Genomic DNA, 21,174 nt, shown 5'->3' with positions numbered 1-21,174 from the left:
TCCAGGCTGAGGAGCAGGCGGCTCTCCTGTTGCCTCCTGCTGTCTGACAGTCCTGCTATTAGAGCGAGGCTCCTGCTTTTTACATTCAGCCAAAGTAACTGATCATAATTCAGCACTGCAGATTGTGACACGAATTTGAATAAAACAAATAAATTTGCTCCTTTAAATCTCTTGCTTTGATTCAGAGAATCCATTAGTCACATGCTACTTTTTTTCCCCATTGTAATATCACACTGGCTTTCCTTTGAAATATCTAAGGGACCTTCAGTGCTTGGCAGGGGCTCAAAATAATTAGCTTCACATGCAAAATTTGAGTGAACAAATTTAAAAGAAAAACAAAATAAAAAAACCTTCAAGTGAAGAAATAAAGTGACTCAAAAATTAAAAAAAACATTACAATTATTTCTTAATACTTTTAATGGTTGTTTGGTAATAACCATTAAACCATGAGGGGTTGCCAGGAATCAGAAGTATTAGAACAGCAAAGGATGGTAGTATCTTGACAACTGTAGCAAGTGATTTAGGCTGAAAATGTCAGATGGCAAACAGGGATTGCATGTTGTCTTCAGCATCTGCCTTCTGGCTGTCTTTGCTCAGCTGCTGGCTGAAGCAAACAAGAAGAAGCTGATGTACTTTTATCATCAGTGCTGCTTTCTGCTGTAAACAAGACTCTTCATGCAGTCTTAAAGCTCATTATCAAGTTCCTCGTAGGTTGTCTTCTAAATGTTTAATTTGTCTTGTCTCACTTATTAACACAAGAAAATGAGTTATTTCACATAAGACAGCAAAAATAATTAATTCCCAGTTGCACCATTACAATAGATTGTTGTTACCGTTTCCATCGCAGACTCAACAAAACAGATTAACAGAAAGATGCAAAGTGGGAAATAACATGCTGTTTAAATGACTCAAAGCAACAAAATAACAAAAAATCTAAAAAGTTGATAATGAAATCAATAAAAGAGGCAAAACAAACATCTGGATACTTTTCCCCAGAGAATTAAAATAATTGGAAAGAAAGTAGAAGGAAAACAAACTGCAATTGAACTCACAAGAATACTTGAGGACATTTTTAATTAGAGCATCTTCTTCATGCCTTTTTTTCTCACTGGGAAACATCAACTACTTGAAACCACCAAAATAAAAAATGAATACAGAAAAAGGATCAATAAAAAAATGTCATGGTGATGAATCATACAAAGAACATTAAAATATTATTTTTTCATTGAGAGACCTATAAAATGTGATTTATGTGCATGATTTTTATCCTTATTTTTAATCTTTTTCATTTAACTTTGGATTAAATAGTCCTACTTTTTTTTTTTTTTAACCTTATTTTCTGTTTATTTACTTATTTTATGTTTTTTAATTTTTTTCCCAAATTACCTTGATGCTTGTATTTATTCATTTCTGTTATTTTCCTTTTAGATTTTATTATTCCCAAAATACTGAAAATTGATTCATTTATTGATGATACTTTTTTAAATTCAGTCATATTTACTTCCTTGTTATTTCCAGTTTTGCATTTTCTCCTTATATTTATTTCTCCAAGCATATTAATTTCCTTTTTGTATGTCTCTGTCAGAATTTTACATGTATATATGTAATAAAAGGTGAGTGTGTGTGTGCGTGCGTGCGTGCGTGCGTGCGTGCGTGCGTGTGTGTGTGTGTGTGTGTGTGTGTGTGTGTGTGTGTGTCTGGAGGGGAGGTTTCTTTCAAAGAGTTTCTTGGAGGCAGATCTTCCACTACTGGTCAACAACACTGAACAGATAGCATGATGTTACCGCAGGGAGAACAAGCCTGCCTAGCTCTGTCTGACTCTGGTTCTGCCACTGGTGCCGTCAGGTGGGAAAAGGGGGGTTTGAAAGGGTCACTCCCACAGAAATGGCTGATTATCAACAGGAGACTACAGGCACTTCAGCATGTCACTTTCTTTAGCTAAAAATCACGACTGTTGACTGTTTTGGAGATGAGGTAACTGAAAGGATTCCAGCTGCAGATGTGTACAATAACATATAAACCTTCTGAACCTTCCCCAAAATGCTGGTTTCCTTCTTCTTCTCCTCTTTCCACCACAGCAGCTGCTGCCAGGGAAAAACATGCCTCTCTTGCCTCCCTTAATTCTGTCATCACACTGATTGTTATAAACAAAAATAAATTCAATAACTTATGATTGATTATTTTAATTGCTGAATAAATATGTCTGTCATTGTCTCATTTCCCAGTCTTCCCCTGCCAGATAAGAGCATCACGATCAGCTCCTCAGTTTGGTCCAGTCTACTGCACTCAGCAGTGTAATTCATCCAATCATTACCTTTAATTACTTTATTAAGATCCATTTAGAGAATAAAACTTACATGTTTGTTTCTCAAAATGTAACAGGATGCATCACAGCACCTGAGAAGTTAGCTTGTGATTCACAGCTGCTCCGATGCATTAAGGTTATTACACATTACAGACTGCTGCATGTAAATTTGTCACATTTTCTGAACCAAATTAACTTTTGTTCTGTTGTGTATAATTCATTGCCATGTCAATTTGTTTATTGAGCCATTTTTATATTTCTGCATTTATTTCATTTCAGCAGTTTAGTTTCCAACCAACTATTACAATAGTCTGATGTAGACCTGTGTTAGTCTGCTCACACAAATCATGTCTGTCACATGCAATGAGTAAGACTAGCTAAATTTATAGCATGAAAAGGGTGTCACTGCATATGAATGTTGCTGCTGTTCATCTCCAGCGGATGCCTAGCATGTGGCAGCTTATGGCCCACAACTTCAAGGCAGTGCCGTCATCCTGACCCGCCCAGCAGATGTCTGCACGGGCACAGTCCCTGTACGAAGAGGGAAGAAGACGAAATTAGACATAAATTCTCTAGATATTATGACTTTGATAAATATATTCCAGTTCCTGACAACATTTCTTCCCAACAATGACAGAAATGAAAAACACGCTGTTGTTTACATTTGTTTGGTGTTAGATTGCCAGTCATTTCTGCTTCAATGAGAGGCCATGTTTGACTAATTTCTGCCTTTAAACCTACCTGTAGAATCCTCCAGTGAGCATTTGGCTGTCAGGGGTTATGATGCAGTAGATGGTGGTATAAGCACCCTCAGCAGGGGTCCTCATCAGGAAACTGAATGTCTTCGCAATATCCACTAGAGGGCGCCGGATGTGCCTTGTGATCTCAGTATTCACCATGCCGGGGTCCACTGAGAATGCCATCACACCTAGAGCTGGAGAGCAAGGTTGGATTTAGCTTCAGAGGTTCCTCTTATATAAACGGGATACTTATGACTCTTCATTCTTTTGTGTTTAATCCAAGTTAACATTAAAAGAAATACCCTAAATAACAAATTAGAATTTATTTGTATAGTTGCTTCATTCTCAGTTTTAATTTAAAATGCATATGAAATCCATGCATACAGTGTAATAAACTAATTCCAGCTTATAAAGACTAAGTTCTTATAAAGACACTATTATTTCAGCAGAAACTGTCAGATTAACCACGAGAGTGCCAAACAAGCTCTGGTTGGTGGAAGAGTGATTGTGTGTTTTCCTTGGAAACATTTCTGCCTGCTCTGATTCTTGCTCTGGGGACTTGTGGTTAAGGCATGAGACTCTCACACTGGCAAGAGACAAAAATTAGTTTTTCTACGCACAAAGAAATAGACCAACAAGCACAAGAAGGCTCATGTAATCAAGCGTACGTGGTCTGTCTCTGTTTCACAGCCATACAACCTACCCTCCACCCTTTTGGCCAGCTCCCTGGTAAACAGCACATTAGCCAGCTTGCTCTGCGCATAGGCCCTGACAGGGTGGTAATCCTTCTCCGCGTTCAGGTCATCAAACTGGATTTTGCCCATGGCGTGAGCTGCCGATGACAAGTTGATCACTCGGGATGGGGCCGAGTGTTTCAGCAAGTCCAGCAGCAGGAAGGTCAAGAAGAAGTGACCTGAGGAGGCAGAAAAGGAGCAGAAGTACTGAAGAACATGTGACTAATTCAGAGCAACAGAAAAAAAAAAAGGAAAAGTTTGCTGCATCCTGTAGGTGTTACATTACTTTAAAATAAATAACAACCAGGAAATTAGGAACAATTCATTGAATGTTTAGGAGAAACACACTGGAAAGAAGTGGGTGATCATTACTTCCATATATGCATAACATAAAATATGCAGATAAATTTACCCAAAGTTGTGTATTTCTATTACGTTTAAATCTCCTACCCAGATGATTCACTCCAAACTGCGTCTCATAACCATCCACTGTCTTGCCATAAGGACAAATAGCCACGCCTGCATTGTTGATCAGATAGTGAAGCACCTTCTCAGCTGGAAAACAGGATATTATTATGTGTTACAGTTGCTATAAAACATAGAATTGTGTTTTTATGTGTGTTAGAGTGTGTGTGCATGTCACCCACTGTTGTAGATATTCTCAGCAAACAGGCATATTGACTTGGTGTCAGATAGATCGAGCTGCCTAACAACTACCTTGGCTCCATTCACCTCCGTCATGATGTCAGAAGCAGCTTTTTCTCCCTTTGCCAGGTCTCTGCACGCCAAAATCACCCGAGCACCTACCAAGGAGTGATTTATGACATAATGGTGAGTGGGTTTTCATGTGCACACACGCTGAAATCTGAACAAGTTAATAGTTTCTTCTGCTGTTTTTTTTGTTTTTTTTTTTGTTTATTAATATTGACTCAGTAGAATTTAATTTTGGTCATTTTAATGTAAATTTTTTAACATCTTTTACAGAGAAAACAACCATAATTATGGCCTTAGCTTGTCTTTAAATGTGTAAAAGTGTCTGCTTGCCTCTTGCTGCTAAATCTTTAACAGTTTCTTTGCCGATTCCAGTGTTGCCTCCTGTTACTATGGCGGTCTTCCCCTCTAAACGCACATCCGAGGACAGCTTCGAGAGGAACAGAGACCTGATGAATTAGGCGTGAGATGTAAATGGTTAGTTCAGTGTTGACACATGGAACAGATTACATCAAGTCCCGTCAGATAAAAAAGTGAAATAATAATTGTGAAACAATCTAAAAAATACATGTGAGTTTGTAAGTACAAGTTGGTTTGCAGTTATTGCTAAGTGTGTGACGTGTTTCACACCCCCGGGAAAAACAGACAACATCAGAAACAGGCATGTTTAAAACAGAAATGTAAAGATTGATTTGATGTTTCCGTGGTTGAACTCAAAGAAACATTTTCTAACTGGCTGAAACTCTGATCTGCAGGAATTAATCAATGTGTTAGATTTTTCTTTTTTATGCTACTCTGAATACTAACCATGCACAACAACTTCACCTCTTAAAAAGTCTTTTTTTGTTTCAGTCTTCTTTCTTTATAGTATTAATCATTTTTTGGAGAAATCTCTTACCTTAAAGTTTGCATCTTTGAGTTTAGAGACCAAATAAAAAGGTAAAACTTCCACTTAAACTTTAAGCCGCCCGTTCTTTGACTGAAGCTGTTCCAGGACTTTGGTCTGGCAATGTGGAAGAGAGGAAGGCACATTTGATAAAAACAACTGCTTTATTTTTCCTTTAAATGCTTTTCTGTGCACCAGGAAGTCATCATTGGTTCTTAATGGCCCACTGTTCAAAGTCAGTTGTTATAACTAATCCATTAAGGTCACATGACAAGAGATATTAGTGAGTATCTCAGTGAGGTTACATAACAGAGAAGGTTTTTGTATTTAGAGCTAGTTTGATCAAACTTGTCGCACTGAACATGAATATTGATGTTATGTGGCTTCGTACTTTTCAGTTTTTGTTCCCAAAGTTAATATATGATGCCCTGCAGCATCTGCCAGGTATACAGAGGGTGCTCAGATGTTTTACACATATAAAGTTACAGAACTTTTTAAACCAAATCAGACAGTGTTTAGAGATATAAGTTTTCAAATAATTAGTACAGTTGAAAGATCATGACTTCAGAAAAAAATTGGTATCTCTGAAGTAACCAGAAACTGCCTCAGCGAGCTAACTTTGGTTGTCAGGATCTACTGCAAGTCTGCAGCGGAAACTCAAAACCTGTTTCCACAGGTGAGACGACTGTAATTTCAGCATTTTATTAATGTGGATTTTCTGGTGCTTTCCTTGGGCTTGCACAGTCCCCCGAACTGAACATGTTTGGCTGCTGCTCCAGTAGCTGATAGCTGCCGCTGTTTTAGTCCTGATTGATGTTAAAGACAGCATTACGAGAGCTCAGTTTAAAATATTAGTCAAGACTGGGTTTGTTCTTCTTTAAGGAGAATTATGTTTGCTTTCAATGACTATATTTTGTTTTGTTTTTAATGACTATGAAAGGAGAAACAACCAGACACTCTGGTTGGTTGCTACATGTGCTGCTGGAGTGGCTAAATGTCTAGATCATCTAAAGTCACGCCACAACTCAAAGAAATCTGAAATCAGCACCAGCAAACAAGGCAAGATAACCATGAGGAAAAAAAATTACCATATGCAGAGTTCTGCCTTAAACAGAATCTACTAAACTATATACTGGTGTGCTGCTGCAGTTCTGCTTAATATCTACTTATTCACCATTTACGCTCAGTCGTCACTTCATTAGGCCGAATCACACAGCACTAACTGTGTGCATGTAGACATACAAGATGACTTGATGAAGTTTAAACTAAGCATTGGAAGGGTAAGAGCAGGGATTCAAGTTACTTTGAAAGTGGTCCAGTTGTTGGCAGCAGACAAGGTTGGTCTAAGTATTTGAGGAACTGCTGATCAAGTTGAATTTTTTCTCACAAAAAATGAAAAATGAAAGGGGTTTACATAGAATGCTCTGAATGTTTTTCTCAAAATTGTTAGAAAAAGAAGATATGAAGTGAGCAGAAGTTGTCTGGACCAACGTGTGCTATTGATGTTAGAATCAGAGGAGACTTCACAGATCTGTTGCATATGACTGAAAGGCATCTTTCCATCTCCTCATGTAGAATGCATCAAAGGTACAGGGTGTAGGAAGTATTGACATCAAGTACCAAAGATGAGCACAGACATGCCTTTAAAAGCCAAGCACAATTGTGCTTGGCTCATAGTGGCCAAAATTCATCCAGACATAAACATGTTTTCATCTGTGAGTTCATCTTTAGGCCTCAAGCGCTGCACTGACTGCAATAAAGGAAACCACTTCCAATTTGTGTACATGCGTACTGTCTTCTTCTATGTGCTTTTAAATGTGTCTACTTATCTCAAGTGATGCTCCGGTCATCTAGTTCTATCATCCTGCAACTTTTAGATGCAACCCTTCCCCAACACACCTGAATGAAATGACTGAATTCCCTCATTCAGCACTGCAGCGGCCTGGTAACAAGCCATTCATTTGATTCAGGTGTGCTGGAGAAGGATTGCATCTAAAAGCTGCAAAATAGTTGCGCTTTAGGACAAGACTTGGGGACTCCTGGTTGAGCACCTATCAAGCAAAGCCAGAACAAAACTCTGAGGTTTCTCATGTTACACTTTCTCACTTTGTTTGGCCATTGAAATACACCATAGCAAAAATAGTGGGACAAATATGGCAGCTGCCATGTATATGGACCCACTGCAAATAAATATAAATGGGTAATTATATCTATTCATATCTATTTGCAGTGGATATAAATGGGTCATTATAAGAAAATAAATATTTTAACAAAGCAGGACAGTGCACCATGTAACAAAGCTCAAATCCTCTTCAACTGGTTTCTTGAATGTAATGAGTCCGTACTCCCGTGGCCTCCACAGTCGCCGTCCACAGCTGCCTTCTTAATCCACTGAAGCACCTTTGGGGTGTGGTGGAACAGGAGACTCTCATCAGGGATGTCCAGCTGACAAATCTGAAGCAACTGAGTCATGCTATCACCTCAATATGCAAAATCTTCAGGAATATTTCCCACATCTTGATGAATTAATGCAGCTGTGAAGACAAGAGGGGACCCAGTTCAGTTCTAACAACGTGCACTATACAAAGTCAGGATATATAGTCAACGTTATATGCCTGAATAATTAGATCCAATTTCTTTTGAAGCTTGCTGATAGAAACAAATGCAGAAAAATGCATGTTCACGTCTTTTCCAGCATTGCATGTTTATGTTTATTTTCTATTTGTTGTATCTCAGGTGGGTGCTAGCATAGGCTCCAGCTTGACTGACTGACTGACTGACTCTCAGGTACCACTAGAGGGTGGACTTTAGCAATTTTAAGGAATTTAACACTTCCTGTCTTCACTGCTCTCTCACACATTTAAAGAAAAAAAAAAGCTGAAACTTTACCTCTACAGACAAGTTCTGTTAGCCGGCCAGCCATCTCTTTTATAAACCATGTGAAAGCTAGTCATAACTTCCTGTTTTCCCAAACAACCATAAAATAATCTGAGACAACACGCACATAAACGCACACACACACACACATACACGCATAAACACACTCCTGTTGACCCAAACCAGGCCTAAATGAATGCTGCCAGTTACTCTCATGTGGTCTTTTCTGTGACGCTAGCTGGTCTGACTGCTGGAGCGACTTCTCCTCACAGCTGCTTGCCATCCCCAGGCCTGATGAAAGGCTGCTTGTCTGTCAGCACTGGGACAAAGACTATAAGGCTGTACCGCATATGTAATTAAAATTGCCTCACAGAGATTAAAGATCATCATGAGATCAACAAGCCTTTCATTGTAATTTGTCTGTCCCAAAAATAGGAAATTTGACAGAGAGAAACCACGGAATGCAGAATAGCAGCCATGCTTGAAAAAACTAGATTGAAAACACATTTAATTTCCAATCAAAATAGTTTGATATTTATTCATTGAAACAAGTTTCATTTATATGTACATGATTTATTTCTTTTTTTTTTCTTTTGAAAGTTGATTTGTTAAAGCTGTTGGAGTTGTGATTGAACAGCTTCTTTAAAGCAACACTACTGAACTTTGGCAGATCTTTCTGATTTTGGCTCCCTGTTATAAAGGCTGTCTTGTCTCTTCTCTGAGCGCTCTCCGGGCAGTAAAAGTCTCTTCAATGTCTACTTTTGTCTTACCTCTTGTTCTTTCTTATTCTTGCTTCCTCTAATTGTTCTTTTGTATTTTATTTTTGAATCAGCAATAAAGCACGTTAGGCCAGTGTGTTGCTATCCCGCAGTGAGTGTGTGGTGCAGGTGCCTTAAAGAGAAAAAAAAAGGAGCTGTCATATGATGCTACAGGCTGGAAAAAAATTGTGGAATGTGGTTTTTTGGGTTTTGGGCTTCTGCGTGCCAATGGCAGCTCCAGGAATGTGCATGAAAAATGTCAGTGTAGCATCAAAATGCCTCAGAAACTTAGAGTTTTATTGTCGCAAAGTTCTATAGTGTTGCTTTAAAGTGTTAAAATGTGCGTATTTTGTACCCAGTGATAGGGGCATCAAATGATTTCACACAGTAACACCACACATAAAAAGAAAGAATAAAATACATCAAAAATACATCATACTTTAAAATCTGTACAAAAATCAATCACATTTTGCAACCTCCAAAAAATACATAAAGGATTTTCTTAGTAAAATTATTTGAAACACACATTTCTTCATCAATGCTTGCACATTAAAATAAAATGGAAAAAAAAAAAACAGTAATAAAATAGCTTAACAAATGCATAGCATTTTTGTTTGTTTTTTTTAAAAACTGCACTTGTGGTGCAATGAGAAGAGAAATATACAATGTCTACATACAAGCTAAACAAGCTTCATACCAAATCTGGAGATTTCTCTTCAGCGTGAAATAGCTTCAGTCCAATCCCGCACACCAGAAAAACAAAACTTCAACCAATGAAATGCTTATAAATTCATCACCACTTTTGTGCAAGTTTAGATACTGTCCTGCCAGATCTCATTGTAGCAAGAAAATTCAATTTTCTATGATGAAAATATTAAAAACGATTTCCACATGGTGGATATTTTGTTTGTAAGGAAAGTCTTAAAATCCTCCAGATGGCACATGTATTAAGGAAAAGACTTCTGGCTTCAGCGTGGGCTCTTCGTAATCAAAGGTGACCAATTAAATCCGCAGCAAGTTTTTGGTGTCAAGATCCAATTGGTGTTTCCATGACAAAAAAAGAAGAAAAAAATTTTTTTTCCAGTCTGAACCCCAGTTCAACATCCCAACTAAATTCCCCCTTCTTGTCAGGAAAGAAGGGAGTTTCCATTTGAAAAAGTCTTGCAATATTTCCACTAGAAATAAATACCAGGAAAGATTCAGTCACAAATTAAGCAAAGGAAACAATCATAAAAGACTGAATTCAAAGATTCAAAGAACAAATCTTTCCTTCCTTTGGTCTAAAATGAAAAAAAAAAAAAACTGGAAAAGTGAAGTCAATGCTGTCATTTTAATAAACATGTTGTCTTTGTTGAAGCAAGGTGACGTAAGAGAAAGTGTCAGAGTTGTGCAAGGTCTAACTGATGGCTGTGGAGACAATCAGCATCTTGACACTGGCCACTTTTCACTTTTCTGAGAGCTGCTTCTCCATCACCTCCTGGACCGGCAGCGTCTCGTCTTGCAAGGTGCTGTGGGAGATGGAGTCTCCTTGCGGTCTCTGGCTGCTTTGGAAAAACAGAGCTGTCTCACTGGACTCCTCCTGAACGGGGCTCCCGAAGGCATCGTCCTGCCCGCCTTCATCGCTGCCATGAGACGTCTGGCTAACGTAAACGACGATGACGTCGCCGCTGAAGTTCATCACCTGACCGCTGGAGATGAAGGTAGTGTTGTGGTTCCCAGACACCAAACCTAAATGGAAAAAAAAGACATAAACACAAGAGATTATACGCAGAGGAAAGTGATGTAACACCTTATAATGAAATGTGTGGAAATATTCACGGCATGACTACGTAAGGCTTTCAATTCCCAACCAAACACAGGCCCGTGAGTGAAAAAGGGACTTCATGTTGGCTAACCTCGGGTGACTAACGGACAGTGGGTGTCATGACGATGCAGGATGACCATAGACAGACCACAGCTACATTGTCCACCATATAATTTCCTTCTAGCCACTCCAGCAGCACATGTAGTGTGAGAAACTCAAGACCTATGAAGACCAAAATGTATCCAGAATGTGGTGAAATACAGCTCTCATGACGTTAATTACATCTTACAATATAATTTTTTTTTTTAAAAAGAGAACTTTCTATGTGGGTGTAAAGTTTGAGAACCAAACCAATCAGGTGAGTTATGAGAAAAATCTGTGTTTTTGTTTTTTAAGTCCCAATTCACGACTTTAAGCCTCTGCTTCCTACTTCCTCCCAACTCCCGTCTGACTCTCCAGCCAAGAAAACAAGCCGACCCTCTGTGACTCACAGCTCGTGTCTCATCCGTGCGCATGCACACATACACACACACAATCACATTAAATAAAACAAACACTTTCTGGTGGACATGTATACATCGACATACACACACCGAAAAGCAAAGTTCGCCCTTTAAAAGTTCAAAAGACAAGCAGACACCATCACACCCTCACAGAAAGTGTGTGTCTGTTCCCAGAGCTGTTTTCCCAGAATACCAGTCTAAGAGGTCGAGCAAGAAAATATGTCATTTTACCACAGCTTTGAAAACAAAGCTCAATGGAATCTGCTTGGGTTCTTCTGTTTATTCTGTCTCGATTCCACTCACATTTTTTTTTCTGAATGTAGCTCTCCGCTTCGTTGGCAGAGGTAAAAACCAGACTGCTGCAGAACACCTCTCTTACTCGGTGTCCAACAAAACCATGCAAGCTTCAAAATAAATCTACTGCTTTCTCCCGGTAATCTGCCACTGGGATAGAAAGATGTGTGTATTCAGTCACGTTAAGACCATATCGATCATAAGCAGCTTCTAAAAGATAATTCTGATGTGCAGAATGGGAGCTTGCTGTGAGACTTTTGGAGTTTGCAGGTGAAACCTTTGACTCTTACTTAGCCTTGAAATAGCATATGCGGGAATTGGAGTTAATTAGTCATTACTGCGTGATGGGAAATCATTTTAAACCAGCAGGCTTGTAATTAAAATAGTCATCAGTGAGAGTTGAAAAAAAAAAAAAAAAGCTTTAAAAAGATGGTGTGTTTTTGTTGGGAGGGTTAGGGTTATAAAAGTATTACTCAAGCTGCACATCTTGCTTCAATTAAAGCTGTGGTCACTTTGCGCAACCCTATGGAACTCTGGGTAAACAGGAGCTTTGTGCTGTAGATGGCACAGTTCACACTGATGCGCGCACACACACAATGAGGAGTATTTGTAAGAGTGTGGTTCCGGTGGTTCAGTGAGACATCATACACACACACACACATATCTTTTTCCTGCTCCCTGTGTGGTCTCCCAGAATTCAGCATCCAGCTCTCAATACTGACTTTAATAAGACATACTTCTCGGAAACAATCAGGCAAACCTCTCATTGTTGCACTGAAACCAATCCTCTGTTATGAGTTGTATTCAACGTGTTCGGCTAATAACGCTGGAGTTCGCGCTAACCGCTGTCCCCATCAGGCTGAGCGAATCACTCGCTGCTGGAGGCGCTTTGTATAAACATGTTTCCCGCAGATTTTTATCTTTGGCAGCACATGAAGAGTTCCTGTGAGGACAATACACGTCGCACCAATGTGACAGCAAAACTTTCCATTAAAACCAATCTCTATGTCATTTAGCCATGGCTTGTGGCTGGTCCCACCTAGTCTGGGGAAAGACAACTTTCCTATGAAAAGTATCAGATCATGTATAGGAGTAGCTTCTGTTGTTTAAATAAAGTTTGAATTAGTTTAGAAGGAGCAACACACAAATAAGTAATGTAATTAAACTGAAAATCGTTTCATTTTTCGGTTTTTCCCACCTGAGGTTAGACTTGGTTCAGTCAGGTGACTGTGGAGGCTCTCTGGTAAGCACTCCAGTTCTGACTCTCCCATCAAGAACTTCTCCCTGCTATCCCCCCAGGAAATTCCCTGGTCTCGCTCTGAGACTGAGGCCTCAGGGAGATTGTCCAAGTAAAGATTTCCGACAGACACAGAAGTCTTCAGGGGGCTGACTGAGGTCACGGCGGAGGATAAGCTGTTTTCTGTGGAGGCTGAGTCTGTGCTGGTCAGTCCGTGTAATCCCTCCTGTTTCACCAGCGATCTGTCAGTCAGGTCACATTTAAGCTGTGGCTTCACCTGAGCCTGAGACAAAGGCAGGCACAGCTCAGGGGGTGGGCTGGAAGCAGGAAACGCAGAGTGGGTGTGCAGGAGAGGACAAGAGAGCGAGACAAGAGACGCAACGCTTGCCTCACTCATAGATGATGCGGTATTTTCTCGACTTCCACTGTGGCTTTCTCCTGCTCTTTCGCTTTTGTCCTCTTCTCCGTTCTGTTCTCCGTCCCTGTCTCCTTCCAGGCCACCACATGAGCAGGATCCCGGTGTTCCAGGACTAACAGCCTGGCTACAGTCCTCATTCTCCCCTACTTCCAGCGGCTCACGCACAGTGATGACACACACACAGGAGCTTGCCAAAAGCGGAGACACGCTCACAATCTCTTCCTCCGATACCTCCTCCGGTTCAGCCGACCCTTCGCTTCGATCCTCTGTCATCATTCTCTCTTTAAGCCCTCCTTTGTCTGTCATTTCCTCTGGGAAGGACAGAGGGACCCTGACATCGGAGACAGAGGCGGGGAAGTTGCACAGGGGATCATTTTCAGGACCTTGGGGTGCTTGGTACATGAGTTTGGTAATCTCACAAGGTGTACATTTAGGTCTTCCTGCTGCTCCGCTTGGGTAAAGAGGAGCCAAAGTCTCCTAGAATGATCAAAAGAATGAAATAAACATTAAAAGACGAGTAAGAAATGTATCATTTGTCTCTCTTTAAACCACATGTGATGTATGAAATATAAAGGTTTGCAATTTCTTCATTCATCTCCATTGCTTGGCAACAGAAATCTTATACCTGCTGTATCCTGGTCCTCTTCAGATTCTGGACACAGGATCGAAGATTAACTGAAAAAGTTGACATTATATATCTCATGAGGAAGTAACATGCGGACAGGAAATCCACTTGTGTTCAAAAATGTATGTATTTTTCGAGACATAGGCATTAAATCAGTCGTAAGCTTGTGTAGAGCCGTATTAAAAATGCAGGATTTTGACTCACCGGAGAGTAGCTTTAGCTTGTCCTTGTAGCAGAAGAGCAGCAGAATGAGGAGACACAGAACAGTAATGACTAACAGGACAGAAACTATAGCCCAGGAGGGTGCTGTACCTGGAAGAAATACATTTTTAGAGCTTTTTTATTTATTTTTTTATTGTTGCTGTCCGTCAGCTATCACTCATAAATGTTCTCTACAGACTGATAGCAGTCACATACAAACAGTCAACTGCAAACGTTGTTGATTTTCGACATTTTCTTTGACATTTAACCTTCAGAAGAGCTTTGCAATAACAGAACTTGAAGATTTGTACGGTATATGTTGAGATAAAGTGAACATGTCTGTCTTACCATGCGGAGGCAGTCCACACACTGCATCAGCCTGGGCGCTGCCTGGCCGGGTCTCATTCCTGCCTCCAGCTTTGCAACTGCAAAACCAGACGAAATCACAAGAACTGAAGACTGAAGAGGAAGATTTGCATAAGCTCACATGCTATTTGTTTTATTCCTTTCCTCCCCTTTATATTTACACCAGGCAACCAGCCAATATGTACCAGTGGCTCTACAATGACGATAAATAGAAAGAAGTGGCCAAAAAAAACTGTTTTTCTTTCTATCTCTGACCATCGTCATTATCGTCATTACAGAACCAGCCGGCAGTGGAAGCTGGTGCCTCCAGCCAGGATTCCAGGGGAAGTGGTGAACACATTACTCATACTAGCTGGTGAGGAGAGTAACCTGAAGGCATTTTTCCTCCAAAACACATCAGAACATTCCAGGCTAAAACCTATCAGAGTGTGTGTTTGCACTTACTTGGTCCACGGTTTGCATTGTTCTGCATTATCGTCTGCAGAGAAGAAGCCTTTCTTACACGGGACGCAGATTTTTCTTCCATTTGCTGAGCCTGGAAACAAGCACATGCATTTTCAAACATCTTTGAATGAAAGGCTTTTGGAACATGTTTCCACCAAGGATTTCTGCTTTTTACCGGAATCCGCTTCAAGACCGAAACCGGGGCCACAGGTGGGTATCTTCTCACAGTATTCACAGTTGATGGGATGGCACTGGAAGCCCTTCCGGCAGCGGCATGGCTCCTCTGCCTCAAAGTTTTCAGGCCGTGCCATGAAACCCTTCCCTGGAAGTCACATCAGTGAGTTTCTCAGCACAGATCCTTGAAATAAACGATAAGCTGAATCTGTTTTGCATTAAAAGTTCTTGAACATTTTCACTGGATTTGCTCTTGAGAAATCATAGAAGCTGACTTTATTTTCTCATCTGCAGCCTCTTGAGACAATTTTCCTGGAGAATATTTTCAACTTTTGCTCCGTTCTGCCCAGTTTGCTTCACACCGTGCACAAAACTGACCTGGATCGCAGACTCTCTGCAGCAGACAGCGTGTTTCTTGAGTCATACCAGGCTGATATTCACCATGATTGCAGCTAACACATGTCGTCTGCTGCGAACCCTTGCAGTGAGAAAGCACACGGGAGCCTAATAAAAAGACAAGAGCCAGAGGAGGAAGAAAGACAGACAGAAGGATTTAATAACTGGGACACAATGGATAAAGAGTGGTAAATGAATCAAACCATTTCCTCTTTTTAAGTACTAAACTAAAATTTCAATGCATGGTTGTGAGAGCACGTGCACGTCTGTGCTATGTTAAGCCAAAATGTTCCATTTATGGACATCCTTCCTCTTTTGATTTGCCTTTGTGAATGAAAATGTATTTTTATTTGATGCCAGTTGCAGTGAGTAAATCAGATTCTCACACTTCTCTCTTGTATTTTGCGTCAGTGTGAATTGGTGCGAGTGTGTTATTACCTGGTTTACACTTGTTGCAGCATTTGGAGTCTCTTAAGTATTGTGTCACTTCACACTGAAGACCTTTGGACAATGAATTCTAAAAGAAATATCAAAACCTAAGATTAGCTTCATGCATGTTTAGACATTTCGTGGCAACAAATAATAGAGGATTAAGAATCAAAAGAATCAGTTCTCACACTCGTACATCACATACCTCAAGAATATGAAGCAAAAGTTTGCATATTTAGACTTTGATAACCCGAATTCTCTGCTGTAGAATTCATGCTTTTCATTTTCATCTTGTTCAGATCATCTTTCAAAGCAGCATGTGATTTCATGAGATGGCTGTGAGTAATGTGAGGAGGAGGATGGCTAAAAAGATTTCCAAGACATGCCCAGGAAATGTTTCCACACTCTCAGAAACACCTGACCACAGGGCCGGCATGGCAAACTAAACTCACATTGTCCCAGTTACATAAGAGGAAAATCAGCTCTTGTGGACTTGTGGGTACGCTCCTGATCTCCACCAGTGTGCTGTTAAAAAGTATAATGTTCACAGCTGCTACGATGATGATTCAACTGCATTTTTAAAAAAAAAAAACACACACACATTAAATCTGGCGTGGATACAAAAGGCTGCAAATGTACAACAAAGTCTCACACATGAGTGCAGCAGCACACGCCCTCCATTCGCCCTTAATTTGCGGCCTGCGAACTCCTCGCTGCTCTGCTGAATTAGAGTATTTGGCTGTTATGACAGAGTTGATGCCAAAGCCACAACGTCTATATATAAAAGTAGAAAAATACAACTTGAAAGCAAGATTTCTCTCTGACCTTGCACCGACCTCTCTGACTTTGTCATTCAGCTTTTTTCACTTTCCTTTTTCCCTTGAAATCATACACTTATTCAGCCATTCATGCGGTAATTTGTACTGCTGGTAGTGCAGATGTTCAGTTTACCCCACAGGCAACATTCAGAGGAAGTATATTTAAACTTCCACACCTGTCATCAAGCCCAACTCACCAGCCATCTTTTCTATCCCACAGAGCATCTGTATGTTACCCGCATAATCAATTCTTTACATGAAGTCTTAATGCAGTCAGTTCCCAAACAGTAAATCTAAATCACAATTAGCCCCTGACCTCTTTCTTATCATCATATCCCTTCCTGCCTCCCTCTCACACCTCCATGTTGAACTCTGTTTGGTCTCTGTTTCAGTCTGTGCCGCTTTGGGCAACAAACATCCCTAACAAGAACACTGGCATGCATTTAACTACCTCCTCTCAGAGTCACACATCAGCCAGCCTTTGTTTTCTAATCCAACCAGAGGGATAACGATGCGCGGTGCTCAGATGCTCGCACCGCAGCATTAATGAGGACCATGTGCTGCAACAGAGCCAAGTGACAGAAGGATGATTCCCATACAAAGAAGCTGAAACAATCACAAAGTCAGGCCAGAATGTGCAGGAAACCAAAGGAATGCTGGGAACTGTATTTTTCTATTGTTGTCGAGGCCACATCTAAACATTGGGTCTCAAGTCCATGAGGTATTTGTTTTGACTTACTAAATATATAAATGTGTATATGTGAAAGAAAAACAGCTGATCCACCCTGTAAGATTATAGGTTGTCATCACGGCCTGGATAGATCTTTCAACCTCAAAGCAAACATGATCATATAAATTTAAATATATAAGTATGAATGCATAAATGGTGGAAATGGAGAAGGGAAGAGGTCGAACATATGAATGAAATAAAGTCTCACCGCTTTGGTTACATTTGGCAGTATGGCTCCTTTTTATCTCAATTTCCTTGCAGTCTTTTTTTATATATGTAAAAAAACAAAAAATAAACAAAACACTTCAATACTTGTGCGATCCCATCAAACGTGACTATGATGCAGAGGGCTTTCCTTTTGATTCCAGAGGATAACAGAATTTGCATAACGGCTGCAGCAGCGGTAGGCAGGGAGCCAAGAGAAGCACGGTGTGACTTTAAGGCCTCTGGGGGTTTTACCTGTTCTGTGATAAGTAGCTGTAAAAGCATATTGCGCAACCAAATCTTGGTATGATGTCTGCACCTGTGATTAAATCTATTAAAACTATTAAAACAAGCAGAACCTACACAAAAAATTGAATAAGTTCATACATGCTTCATAAATAACATTACATTTTCATTTTTTGTTTTTCTCTCTTTTTTTGTCTTTTAAAAAATTCAAAGAAGTGAACCCAAATTCAAATAACCTAATGAGGAAATGCTATTAAAACCTGCATAAACAGCAAAAACCAAAAACCAGAAGACAAACAAAGGCACATATAACAGAAATGTAACTACCTGAGAAGAACATAATAAAAGTTGCCAACAAGATCTTGAGCAACTATAATCTCTTTACCAAATGTTTGTGCTGGAGTTTGATTTGGGTGTATCACCTCTTCCTTTCTCCTCACAAAGCTGTACTGTAATTACATGACTTATTTCTCCCCTAAATGTCTGAGCATTTCAAAGTCACATCAAGTTTGGTTCTGCTGCTATGAGGCAACGCCGCTTTTGCTTCAGACTGAACGTAATGATAGTGACTGGGTGGATTGACCTTTAACAGATTTAGAACAAGATGGTGAATAAAGTCACAATGAAAAAAGGACGTATGACATGAAGACAAAGAGGAGAAACAGCGACAAATAAATAACTGAAAAAACAAAGATTGCAGAATGAATGCATTAGTGCAGGAGAGAATGAATGGATGGTTAATAAAAAAAGATACAGGAGCCTAGATTGTGGCTCAGCAAGCCAACCAGTCCACTAATGCACAGCATTGTTGTGAATTACAATATTGACTCTTTTGCGCTGAACATCTTGAAGTAATTGAGTATTGCTCAACGTCATACAGACAGTTTGAGATGAATTTGGAATGAAATGGACTAAGTGGTTGAAACCCAACAGAATGAAGGGGAATTTTTGGGGGGATACTGTGAGTCAGTGATGGAACGGCGACGGTGAGAAATAACCAAAGCCAAGAGTTTGCAGAGTCACCTTAAAGCATAAATGAAAACGACACATTCCCCTTGCACACACTGGCTTCTTTTCCAGGCATCTTGCTTTATTTGAGCATGGACTTCTTCTCTTCCTCCTCCTGTGTCCCAATGTTTCTGAATCCTCGCAGGAACAGTATCATCTCATGCATGTTTTCCTTCTCTTTAGGAGACTCAGACAGAGAAATCAAGGAAAAATAGGGAAGGAAGAGCCTCTGTTCCAGTAAAAGACTGGACGATTACAGTAATGGTTGTTGGAAATGCCGGCAGTGATACCTCACTGGTGCCCAGCAGTCCCACCACCATGACCACATCTTAACCACTCCACCTGGACAGTGTTAGCTGCTAGACAACAGCGTATTGTGACCTTTTCATTTTTCTCTGACGGTCAGCTGAGACATGATCAGCAGCATTATGTAATAACTTAAAAGTGCTTTTACAGAGAGAAACGAGGAACTCAACAAACTGCATCATCAGCTAAACTCCCTAAAGTCAATGTTGCAGGCAGGATGGACACATATTTAAGCAAAACATTAAAAAAAAAAAGAAAAAAAGAAGACCTTGGACAGGATCCAGTAAGGCTCCGGGTGTGCCATTTGGCTCGTTGGTGCTTGGTGGAGGAAAGAGGAACATCCAGCGGCGTTTTTGCTGTCAAAACACTGGAACTGTGGACTCAACCCAAATAAACCAGTTTCCAGTAGTTTCAGAGTGTAAAACACAAAGTCTCCCACCCTTTCTTCAGGCCCCCATTATGCAAATCCTCTGTTGGGTAATACTTAAAATAAGTAAGCCATGACTCTCAGTATTTTACATGAGCTTAAATACTTGAGTGAATTATGGATGTTGCGCAGAGAAAGTGGATCAACACTTTTAACTAGTAAACAAACACTTAGAAGTTGTAAATAACGTGTTACCTGTGCGTAAAGGGCGACCAGGACGCACGTTATCCAGCCGCGGAATATCCAGCTAGTGGAAAAGTTCATCCTCATCTTTGCTGACTGATTAACAGCTGCTTCTTAGACAAACTTTTCTCTTTTTTGCCAGTGCAAAACACAAATGAAAGAGTCCACACGAGCGTCTTCAAATCACTGCAGATCACTTTTTCTTCCGTGCGTAAAAAGCGATGGAGGCTTCGCGCATCTCACAGGGCATTCCGAGTCTCATTCCAACTCAGGCAGCTGCAGTTTTCACATCCCTCCTCATCTTTCTTCTGCTTTCACCCACGCGTTGTGGAGGGAGCTGCATGCTGCAGCTTGTAAAAAAACGGCATGAGGGGGAGGCAGGGAGGGAGGGAGGGAGAAAGGGAACTCCTCCCACCTTGTTACGCACAGAAAAACGTCCTTCCTCGTCCTTGCACTGATCTCATGTTCCTGAAGAAGTTGTCTATGGACTTATGTCAGAAAAGTGTGTTTTCTTTTATGCTAGTTGCTTAAATCCCAAGTGAAGCTTACGACCTCTGAATGACAGGACACTTGACACACATCTGGAGTGATGATCTCACTTCAGAGCCAAACTCTTCCAGGTAACATAAGGGAGGCAAAACATGTGGTCACATTCATAGATTTCACTTCCCACATGAGCCATCTGTCATGGAAGTGAGTAGGCTGGATAGAACCTACTTCCTGGAGCCATCATCATCATCATCATCATATCTATACTGTTAAAGTGTTGTGATTGTTTCCAGGAAATGCTGCAGCCAATCTCAACTCCCATGAAAAGAAGGATGGAGGGGGGGGGGAGGAATGCTTTCCCAGTAAATTTGCATGGCCTAGCCTACTTTCCCTACTTTCACAAGTCAAGAGAGGGAAGATTGGATGGCGGGGGAACATGTTCTCTTCAAGATAACAGTTATGCAAATCTCAAATAGATGCCTTGGTTAAATGGAAAAGGAAAGGGGGGGGGGGGGGGGGGGGGGGGGGGGGTGCTATTATTAACAATAGAAATCTTCAGTCTTTAAGAGTTTAAATGGAAAGAAGAATGCTGGCAGCTTTAAACGTGGCCAGTGGAGCCAGAAGACTGCCCTCCGTCTCCTCCTCTTCCCGTAAAAACCTGCTGAGAGGAGCAGTTTTGTGGTGGGGCCTCTGCAGCTTGCACAGTAGCAATTAAGATCTTTTAGCGATAAAGAAAACAAAAAAACAAAAACCCTCTGCTGGACTCTGAATGCACCACAAGCATTCACATCAGGTTGCCTCCTGACAGCAAAGCTAAACTGGCAGCATACAGAGGTCATTAATAGCCCCAAATTAAAAAAC

General features: G+C 40.5%; 2 protein-coding genes across 2 annotated transcripts; both read right to left on the bottom strand.

Moving 5' to 3' along the window:
* Positions 1-2,699: 2,699 nt before the first annotated feature.
* On the bottom strand, positions 2,700-5,402 carry LOC306770718 (retinol dehydrogenase 12; the record flags this gene model as incomplete). Its single annotated transcript, XM_079259619.1, has 7 exons — positions 2,700-2,836; positions 3,047-3,239; positions 3,749-3,958; positions 4,230-4,334; positions 4,427-4,582; positions 4,824-4,939; positions 5,389-5,402. 7 exons carry the CDS (start codon positions 5,400-5,402, stop codon positions 2,734-2,736), a joined length of 897 nt encoding a protein of 298 aa, XP_079115745.1. The 3' UTR covers positions 2,700-2,733.
* Positions 5,403-10,455: 5,053 nt separating this feature from the next.
* Positions 10,456-19,911, bottom strand: tnfrsf11a (tumor necrosis factor receptor superfamily, member 11a, NFKB activator; the record flags this gene model as incomplete). Its single annotated transcript, XM_079259618.1, has 10 exons — positions 10,456-10,739; positions 12,811-13,744; positions 13,893-13,942; positions 14,097-14,204; positions 14,442-14,518; positions 14,904-14,994; positions 15,079-15,225; positions 15,456-15,581; positions 15,912-15,990; positions 19,837-19,911. 10 exons carry the CDS (start codon positions 19,909-19,911, stop codon positions 10,456-10,458), a joined length of 1,971 nt encoding a protein of 656 aa, XP_079115744.1.
* Between the last annotated feature and the right edge of the window lie 1,263 nt (positions 19,912-21,174).

This window comes from Telmatherina bonti, assembly GCF_933228915.1.
Source record: "Telmatherina bonti genome assembly, chromosome: 20".
In the NCBI taxonomy this organism is placed as follows: domain Eukaryota; kingdom Metazoa; phylum Chordata; class Actinopteri; order Atheriniformes; family Telmatherinidae; genus Telmatherina; species Telmatherina bonti.
Note: the sequence above shows the minus strand (reverse complement) of the source record. Positions and strands in the feature narration are given on the sequence as shown.